The 10,922-nt window shown below is 41.0% G+C and overlaps 1 protein-coding gene across 1 annotated transcript in view; it reads left to right on the top strand.

The window, feature by feature from the left end:
• LOC138949971 (tyrosine-protein kinase Fer-like) overlaps positions 1-10,922 on the top strand; it is a 57,115-nt gene that overhangs the window by 32,939 nt on the left and 13,254 nt on the right. The window contains exons 11-14 of the mRNA XM_070321754.1: positions 429-551; positions 1,207-1,347; positions 3,350-3,521; positions 10,165-10,467. Of these exons, the coding sequence (XP_070177855.1) occupies positions 429-551; positions 1,207-1,347; positions 3,350-3,521; positions 10,165-10,467 (739 nt within the window). The remainder of the gene's footprint in view (positions 1-428; positions 552-1,206; positions 1,348-3,349; positions 3,522-10,164; positions 10,468-10,922) is intronic.

Below are 10,922 nucleotides of genomic sequence, written 5' to 3'. Positions count from 1 at the left end.
CTGTGTGTGTGTCTCTATAAACTTGTCCACGCTCAGTGGTTCAGTATGTGCGACTGACAACTAACCCGTTATAAGTATATAAAAAAAAAGTGGTAGGTTATTGGAACTTTTGATTAATAACCAATCAAAACGTTACATGTTTTTTGTCATAAATTATACGTTCCAATTACTTACCGTTTTTGCTTTTTGATTCTGAATGTGTGCGTGTTAGCAGTCGTATCTGTTTTCATGGGATTTCCAACCAACCCGTCATGACAGTTAACGTTGACTGGTTGGTTAGAAATCCCAACACAGATAAGAATTGATATTCCTTTGGTGCATCTCTGTGTGTGTGTGTGTCTCTATGAACTCTTCTACGCTCAGTGATTCAGTATGTGCAAGCAACAACTTACCAGTTGAATTTAACAATCATGATCATGATGATGCAGGTCCGACGCACTGTCTCCGATCCAGTTTGAGTTTGACCAGAACATCATGGAGGACTACAGCGGACCTCTCAAAGCCGCTCAGCTGGAACTGGATGATCTCACCTATGAAGCACTCTGTCACAGGTGAGGCATTCTTCAATATTTCTTCTCTTCTTCTGTGTTCGTGGGCTGAAACTCCCATGTTCACTAGTGTTTTTGCACGAGTGGAATATCACGTGTATTACTGTTTTTACCCCGCCAATTAGGCAGCCATACGCCGCTGGGTATTTTCGTGTTTCTATGATTGATCTTTTCCGTGCGCACTTGGTCTTATGTTTGCGTGTACACACGAAGGGGGATAAGGCACTAGCAGGTCTGCACATAAGTTGACCTGTGAGATCGGAAAAATCTCCATCCTTAACCCACCAGGCGGCAGCGGCCGGGATTCGAACCCACGACCTTCCACTTGGGAGACTAGGCCGGGTCTTACCACTAGGCCACTGCACCCGTCTGCTTCTTCAATATGAGAACCTCCACACTTTTCGCTGCAATCACACTTTTTGTGTGCACTCCACCAGTTTCATGGCAGTTTTGTGAAACATTAAAACCTCCCACTAACGACCTTAAAAATGTCCAGAAAAATCAAGAATTTGAGGGGAGAATTTCGTTGTAGGGGAGGCAACTTCTTTTTGAATGTATTCTGTCACAGCTTCTCCGCTTTCCCACCTGTTGGTTGCATTAAGTCAATTTTGTTCAGCAGTGGCCATCAACAGAAGGTATTTTCTCATCTCTTTGACAGACGCACGAAAACACAAGACGAGCTGAAGGCGGAGAAGAAGTCGCTGGAAGCTCATCAGAAAAAGCAGCAGGAGCTGTCGAGATCGGCCGCCATCATTGAACAGCGCTTGGCTGAAGAGGAGACCGCTGAAGCTATAAAAGAGTGAGTGTCTTGTCTGTTTTCCATTGCGAAACATGCCCCTATTGGTTTAACCGTGAGGGCGTTAAACAACATTTATCATCTGTTTCCATTGTGCTATGTGTGTGTTGTAGGGCAAAACAAAGAAACAAGCAAACAGGCAGCAACATTGTCAGAAACATTGAGAATAATATATTATATATTAATATATCCCATGACCTCCCTTCTTTGTCTCTGTTACTTCAGTATGGGTATATATGTTGTATTTTTATAGCTCAATAAATACATCATGGACTCCAAAAAATATATGATAGTGCAGATTCCGATTTGGGCAAAGGACTACTTTCCTCCCGACCTTTGACCTCGCTCGCGCCGAACAATGTGACACATTTGTATGAAGTTCTAAAATCGTATTGCACGGCTCAGAAAACCATATCAGTTGCACGCAAAAATGAATCTCAGAACTGATCTGATGTATGAGATGCAATAAGCAAAAGTTTCTTTCATTATGAAAGCAATGCAGGTCGAAAAAAACGAACATTCAACTTACAAGATAACCAGATGCTAGCGAACCAAAACAAAAACACGAGTACCCTCCCCTTGCATCGTTAGCAGACGACTTTTGAGAATCTGTCGGTAGTGTGTTTTGCCGGTGTGCGCCTTCAGCTATCAAACATCGGCTGTTTCACGTGTTTTGCGAGCAAGTCTACTCTTTTGCCTGGCTCTGCAGTAAGTCCACATATTTTTTCCGTAATCCAGTCATATTCCTTCAAAATGCAATCAATCGGCGGTGACAGACGTGTCGGTCGCGTTTTCCTCTCACCCATACCAGTTTAAGTTCATCCATGCAAACACACTCGCAAAACAGTTTATCACGTAGATACATTTCAAATAGGGAGCAAATGGTTAAATCTAAACCTACATATTTGTTCCCTAAGATTTGCTTCTCTGTCAATAAGCCTAATTACACACGTTCGAGAAAAACAACGTGGAATCAATTCTGAATCGAGTAAGCCAAATGGGTCCCAAACCCGTTTCGCCCGTTCTGCCGACCTGAAACGCAAAACAAAAGAATTGTGCGCTTCAACTAAATTAATTTCTATTCGACTTCATTACTTTCTTGCAACTTATGAACCTTTACTTAAAGCTTTTAAATGGTCTGAAAGTAGTGTTACCGCGTACTTATCGATGCACTCATTCGTTTTATTTTTTCAGCGACGGTCACTTAGTTTAAGGTTGCAAAAGGGCTAAGTCTCGCTGGCAACAGTTTTACCCTGCACAGATCGCAACAGTGCCGCTAGTAGTCTACACTTTGTGTTTGATGGTAGAATGGGATATACAGATTACAACACTCGTGGTTTTTTTATATGGCTTGTATTTCAGTCAAGACCCAGCGGGAATATCAATCGAGAGACACTCGCCAGAGGCTCGTGTCTCCCGATGATATTCATCCGCTGGGTCTTGACTGAAATACAAGCCATATAAAAAACCACTCGTGTTGTAACCTATACATATATTATATGCAAAACTTGTTACATTTTTCATGTTTAAAAGAAAGTAAGTGTGGATTAGTCGTCTTTACAACAAAAATTGTTATTATAGATATGGGTCTTTAAAAATTAAAACATGATTTTCACCTCTGATGTGGGAGGAGGGGGGGGCTTGGTGGGAGTGCTGTTTTTTGTGATGATAGTGGTGTTTTGGTTGAGATGAATTACAGAAAAATGGGAGATTTAATATTTTGCATCGTAAATGATGCTTGAAAATGATGACAGTGATGCAAATGATGATGATGACGACGATGAAGACTCCGACAGCAGTGTCGATGATACAGGCAAACCTGTTTTAAACGACCACCAGAGGGGCTGACCAACCAGTGGTGGTTGTGGGCAGGCGAATTATATGGAGACAAATCATCGGGAATCTTATGGGGTAATGTTAATGGGCAGTTGGTCGTAATTGAGAGGTGCTCGCCAGGGCAGGCTTGACTGTAGTACGAACACTAACAAAATTGATAATTTTTCAGGCTGATAGAACAGAAGAAACAGGAAGAATTAGAGAAAAAGCAGGCAGAGGTTTCTGAGGCAACGGTCAAACAACTGGAGAAATTGTACGAAATCATTGACATGCCTCTGAGCGCTCTCGGCGACGCCACCCCGCCATCTGCCTTCGAAGCCACAGAACTCAATGGAGATGCGGTGAGAGAGACATGGTGTTTTGAGTTTGGAATGGGGTGGAGGTTTGGGGGTATGTAGCGGAGGGGGGGGGGGGGGGGGGGGGGTGTGTGTGAGTGTGTGTGTGAGGAAAGAGAGTGTGTTTGTGTGTGTGTGTGTGCGTGCATGTGCATGAATTCGTGTGTGTGTGTGTGTGAGCGTGTATGTGCTTGTGCACAAAGGTTTGTGTGTGAGTAGTGTGAGTGAAGGGAAGAAGATGGTAAGTGTGTTGATTAGCTGGTACGTGTGTGCATTAATTTTTTTTCTTTTTTTTTTTTCTTGCTTATTTCATATATATATAAGCGCATGCATTTATTTTCTACTTTCACTTAATCAGTTCATTCAGTACATTATACGTTATTTGCGTGTTTGACCAAAATATAACATTTTACACAGATCGAGACAGTCATTGTTCTCCGAGGCCGCGCTAGCGGTTGAGGTGAACGATGACTGTCGAGATCTGTGTAAAATGTCATATTTTGGTCAAAAACGCAAATAACATTTATGTATCGATCGAATTCCTTTCAGGTACTATGACTTTGTTGTTGTTTTGACGATTGAACGAGCACACACACATGCAATCAAACACATAAGCTTCATATTTGGGCGTTTCAGGTTGACCGAAACTTCAAAGGAACTACAAAACACACGTCATGTACTGACTTTGTTGTTGTTTTGACATTGAACAGCACACACACATGCAATTAAACACATGACGTGTGTTTTGTAGTTCCTTTGAAGTTTCGGTCAACCTGAAACGCCCAAATATGAAGTTTTGTAGGCCTCTGACGTCACATGGCTCAAAGAAGGGAAATCCAATGTCCAATCGATGCATATACTTATATTCCCTATTCCATGCATGCTTTAATACGTAAGCTGTTGTAGAATGACAAAAAGCTGTTGGAAGTGGTTCCTACATATATATATTTGTATTGAATGATTAAATCTACCTTTCTTCCCATGTTAATAATAATAATATGATAATGATAATAATGGACTGGGTGGCCGAGTGGTAACGCACTTGCGCTCGGAAGCGAGAGGTTAATAATAATAATAACGATTACTTATATAGCGCGTAAACCTCGTGGTGACGAGCCCAGAGCGCTTTACACTTACACAATCATAATACAAACAAGGAAAGAGAACTAAATCCGAATAAATTCAAACATGGTCACACACACCCACACACGCACGCACACACACATGCACACACACACACACACACGCGCGCGCACACACTCACACACAATCTTTCTTTCGTCATTGTCAATGTTCAGGTAACCCGCAATGTCATTCGTTGCGTGTTCAGGCCTGGGTCAGGCCGCAATTTTCTCCCCCCTTTCCTAACCTAGGTGGTGGGTTCAAGTGCTAGTCTTTCGGATGAGACGATAAACCGAGGTCCCTTCGTGTACACTACATTGGGGTATGCACGTTAAAGATCCCACGATTGATAAAATGGTCTTTCCTGGCAAAATTGTATAGGCGTAGATAAAAATGTCCACCAAAATACCCGTGTGACCTGGAATAATAGGCCGTGAAAGGTGGATGCAGCGCATAAAGGCAGTCGATCTACTGGCCGATGTGAATGCGTGATATATTGTGTAAAAAAATTCCATCTCACACGGCATTTAATTAATAGGTAACATGCGCCTTGAGTCGCCTTGTGTGGTGAGATACGTGCGCGATATAAATCCTCGTAAATAAAATAAATAAATAAATGATAATAATGAAAGCTTTTATAGCGCAAACCACAGTAAACTATGCTCTCCGCGCTTTACATACTAACTACGAATAAAACCATGCTATTTAAACATAATTTAAGTGATTGTGTATACACCGTCACAGATGTGCCCAGGTTTTTACGTAGGATAAGGGCGTCTGTTCTCTTGGACACTTACCAGATCTCAACAGCCTGGCTGCTTCATGTGCGGAGCGGGACTTCCTTTGCTGATTTGATTTCGCACCTGACACCTGTGTCACTTTGGGAGATGAAATTCTTAATTCAGCAATGAAATTGCAATTTGTACAGAAAGCAGCCAGGCTGCACATGTTTAGTATGTGTGCAAGTGGAAGATCATGCTTTTATCCCATGTAAAAGCCTGGTTGGATCCACCTTGATTTACAAGCTGGTTTACACTGAGGCAAAAAAGTACCTTTGGAAGATAGAATTAGAAATAGTCAGGTCCGTGTTTTCCACCTGACTTTGCATTTGTTATTTTGTTTTTCCCCAACCCTGCAGTCCTCCCCCCCCCCCACCCCCACCCCACCCCCACCCCACCCCCACCCCCACACATAATAATTATAATCGAACACTTATAATACTTACGACAACACAACATACACTTTGCAACAGTATCGTCTGGCACACTCACTGACATGATAATCAATAAATGGATATCAAAATGAATCTCTTAGCTATAGCAACATCCCTGTCTTTGACTTATTTTATTTACACAAGTAAGGTTTCTTTGAGAGTTCATTTGGTAATGATTGTAGGATCATCCAATCTTACCTCTTTCTCTTTTTTTTTTTTCTTTTTTCTTTTTTTTAATTTTTTTTTTTTACAAAAGATGGATGGCTGGGTAGAGGTGAGCCTGTTAGACGTCGAGGTATTTTTGAGCATGTCTTTTTTCCCCCTTTTTTCTTATCCTTGTAAAGAATGTTTCTATGCATCCTTTTGCTTTGATGTTATTATTTTCTTGTAGTCTTCACAGACTCTGCATGACGTGATGTTTGTGTTGCCTGGAGTTCTCTTGACAAAAATATGAACATGAAGAGAGAGAGAGCGAGTGAGAGAGGGAAAGAGAGGGAGGGAGGGAGAAAGAGAGAGCAGGAGAAAGCGAAAAAGAGAGAAAGAGAGAGAGGAGAGACAGAGAGGGAGCAGACAAACAGACACTTTTCTTTGCTTTGCTTTGACGGTTTATTGTCTTCAGCTTTAAACAAGCCATTTCGACAAAAGACAAAAGCAATCAACCAAAAGATCATAATTACAAGGTCTATGTGTAATATTAAACATTCTCCAGCAAGGTATCCATGCTTGGCATATTGTTCTCTCTTTACATGTCTCAGCAACTGCCTCTCAATCTAATAGGACAGTGTTTCTTGACATTTTTCTGCACCTCGAAGAATCAACCCATGTAAATGTTGTCCATTAATTCTCATTAAAGCAAACAAGGAAAGGCTTCCGTCTGTAATCTGCTCTCTGTAGAGTCTGTTTGGCACTATTTTCCATGTTCTATTATGCAACTGAGCACCCACTGATCGTCTTCCAGCAGGTAGCGATCATCCTGTTTAAAAGGGGGAGGTTGGGTTGTATAAGACCCCCATTTTAGGACCCCCCCCCCTCCCTTTTGTAAGACTTTGTTTTATCAGATTGTTTGTTGATAACCTCTGTAAATTTACCCCCATTTTAAGACTCGACCCTTCTTTGCAAGACCCAATTTTTTGTTATGAGATCTTCTTAACTCATTCGAGGCGCAGCTAAATTTCCCCTGTGTTCCCTGCCAACGCGCGATTTAGAGCCATTTTGAAAAAAATATTAAAAATCAACAACACAAGATAACCTTACATACCTTATGTTTTTGCAAAGTTTGAAACTTACTCTTTTAGAAAATATATGAAACATTTGAAAGTACATACCTTTTGTTGTCTTCATATCCACGCAAAATATCCAATTTGAAGCAAAACAAAAAAACTTTCTACGTCATGGGTTCATCATACACAATGTCATGATCGACACTTGCATTGCCCGAATCATCACCCAAATGATCGTCCATTGGCACAAAATCGTCACCAGAATCTAAAATATCATCTCCACTATCATCATCACTGAGGTCAAGATCAGAACCGTACTGAATAACACGTTCTAGCACTCTTTTCAAGTTACTACGTCTCAGCAGAACGATCCGCCATCTTGGAAAAGTCAAAACACGTGGGTCGCACACCGTCAACAAAATTTTTATTAATCCCAACAATTTAAGGGAAGGAACTGTTTACAGTGAATGGTACCACTGTAGACAGATAGAAGTTCATTGCAGGGGTTGTTTCCCTTGGTCAGCAGGACCGTTTACACCGTTAAAAATTCGTGATATCCGTCGGAACTCAAGTGCCGGCACGCAGCCAACGCTAAACACAGATGTCGGAATTCCAGTTCCGACGCGCCTCGAATGAGTTAAAAGAAGGACTGTCATGGCAAATGGCTCCATGTCTGATCACACCATTATGTCCTTGGTCATTTAACATCACGTAAATAGCCACTCTCTCAGGTTACCTTTAAAGATACTCAGAAAATCTTTTTCAAGTTAACAATCTTCTTCTTCTTCTTCTGCGTTTGTGGGCTGAAACTCCCATGTACACTCGTGTTTTTTGCACGAGTGGAATTTTACGTGTATGACCGTTTTTACCCCGCCATGTAGGCAGCCATACGCCGCTTTCAGAGAAAGCATGCTGGGTATTTTTGTGTTTCTATAACCCACCGAACTCTGACATGGATTACAGGATCTTTTCCGTGCGCACTTGGTCTTGTGCTTGCGTGTACACACGAAGGGGGATAAGCCACTAAGCAGGCCTGCACATAAGTTGACCTGGGAGATCGGAAAAATCTCCACACTTAACCCACAAGGCGACCGCGGCCGGGATTCGAACCCTCGACCTTCCGATTAAGAGGCCGACGTCTTACCACCCCGCCACAGCGCCCGTCGTGGATCTTTCACTTGGACACATAGCAAACATCCACCGTCTGCCTGTTATCTGTGCCGAGTGGGACATTTTTGCTGTATTAATGTTGTTGTTCACTGGCGGCCTCCTTTGTCAATCATTGAAATTGAATCAACCAAAATGATTCCCATTCTGCACAGAAAGTAGTCAGACTGGAATTGTGGTACAGTGGAACCCCCCTTTTAAGACCTTCAAAAATCTGAGAAGATCAGGTCTTAAAAAGGAGGGGTGTTAAAATGGAGGTAAATTTACAGAGGTTATGAACAGAAAGTCTCAAAAAGCATGGTCTTAAAAGGGAGGAAGTCTTAAATTGGGGGGTCTTAAAAGGGGGGTTCCACTGTTTTGTGTCCCAGTTGGAGGATGTTTTTACATTTAGTCAAGTTTTGACTAAATGTTTTAACATAGACGGGGGAATCGAGACGAGGGTCGTGGGGGGTGGGGGTGTGTGTGCGTGCGTGCGTGCGTGCGTGTAGAGCGATTCAGAGTAAACTACTGGACTGATCTTAATGAAATTTTACATGAGAGTTCATGGGAATGATATCCCCAGACGTTTTTTTTTTCATTTTTTGGATAAATGTCTTTGATGACGTATGATATCCGTCTTTTTGTAAAAGTTGAGGCGGCAGTGTCACACCCTCATTTTTCAATGACATTGATTGAAATTTTGGCCAAGCAATCTTCGACGAAGGTCGGACTTTGGTATTGCATTTCAGCTTGGAGGCTTAAAAATTAATTGATGACTTTGGTCATTAAAAATCTGATAATTGTAATTAAAATTATATTTTTATAAAACGGTCCAAAAACAATTTCATCTTATTCTTTATCATTTTCTGAGTCCAAAAACATATGAATATGTTATTTTCGGATTACAAATAAGCTCTGAAAATTAAAAATATAAAAATTATGATTAAAATTAATTTTTCCAAATCGATTTAAAAGCAATTTCATCTTATTCCTTGTCGGTTCCTGATTCCAAAAACATATAGGTATAATATGTTTGGATTAAAAACAAGCTCAGAAAGTTAAAAAGAATAGAGATAAAGAAAAGCGTGCTATCCTTCTGAGCGCAACTACTACCCCGCTCTTCTGGATTGTCAATTTCACTGCCTTTGCCATGAGCGGTGGACTGACGATGCTACGAGTATACGGTCTTGCTGAAAAAATGCAGTGCGTTCAGTTTCATTCTGTGAGTTCGACAGCTTGACTAAATGTTGTATTTTCGCCTTACGCGACTTGTTATTCCATGAAAATGTCTGGCCAGATCTGTGGTTGTATGTAAGATCGCTCACACGGAAAGGACCAGGTATCTTTAGGGTTCAAGTTAGGCGTGATCTGTGTTGAATGCTGCCTGTAGACACAGCATAAAAAGTGTATGTTTGTCTTCAGCTTTGCCTGGTGCAATCACTTTCTTTTCATTCAGTGACTGTTCTTTTCTAATTGCAGTTCATTTGTGTTTGACATTATTCTGCGCCGCTCTCAGACATTCACATGTGTGATGACTGATCTTACTACCTGTTTTTTTGTTTGTTTTTTGTTTTTGTTACCCACATTTCAGCAGACGATGATCATATTCACAGTTTCCCTGGTCTGATACACTGCTAGTATTGCTTGTATGCAGCATTTATTAAAGTAAATAGGAATAAAAAATACCAAAAAGGTAAGTTTAAGGAATGTTTCATTATAGCAGAAGTTTTGTTTTGTCTTGTTAATTAAACGTTCCAAGTGAACAAAGACGGAAGAAGATTGAACGTTCCATAAACTTGTCTTTCTTGTTTTTCAATTCTTGAATTTTAGAACTCAATTTCAAAATTGCTGCATGTAAAGAATGCTTTGAATGAATGTAAAAGCTTGCTTTTAATCTGAGCATTCTTTTTCTTTTCTTTTTTCTTTCCTCGCCGCTGTTTCACAACAGTCCTTAGACACAGAATCCAACTTCTCAACGTCGTCCAAAGACGAAAAGAAGTCGAAACTGAAACTGCCGGCCAAACTGCCAAAGCCCAGCCTCTTCAAAAACAAATCCAACGGAAAAGTCAAGACACAAAGCAGGGAAGATTTGGCGGACGACGACAGTACTGAGATGCGGCTGAAGACTTCTAACGGCTCCAGTAACCGTTTGGGCAGTTATGAACAGACGACTCCAAATTTAGGGGTGACGCCCAATGGCCCGAGCAGAACTTCCATGGCAGCTATGAGAGAAGGCGGAACTATCTTGACTGTAAGCTGGGGCCTTGTACATTCTTTGCAGCAGTTTGGGTCTTTTTATGTGTGGTTTTTCTTCTGTGTGTGTGTGTGTGTGTCTTTCTCTTTGTTTCTCTCTCTCTTTCTCTCCCTCTCTCTTGCTCTCTCTCTCTCTCTCTCTCTCTCTCTCTCTCTCTCTCTCTCTCTCTCTCTTTCTCTCTCTCCCTCTCTCTCTCAACTGTATCTTCTTTCTCTTTCTTTCTCTCTCTCTCTTTTATTTTTTTATACAAACACATATTTCTATGTTATATATAATTTTCAAGCATTGCTAAAGAATCCTAATGCATCTTAAAATGTCTTATTAGTTGCTTGACATGTTAATTATGGTAAATATGTCATTTGTTCTATAGTTAAACTTATCTTTTATTTCTTCTTGTTTGTTACCCCTCAATGGGCGAGGGCCGGATGTAAAAAAGCTTGTATTCATTGCTT

Source organism: Littorina saxatilis, linkage group LG16 (assembly GCF_037325665.1).
Source record: "Littorina saxatilis isolate snail1 linkage group LG16, US_GU_Lsax_2.0, whole genome shotgun sequence".
NCBI classification, from domain to species: Eukaryota; Metazoa; Mollusca; class Gastropoda; order Littorinimorpha; family Littorinidae; genus Littorina; species Littorina saxatilis.
This window is presented reverse-complemented; position numbering and strand designations above follow the sequence as displayed.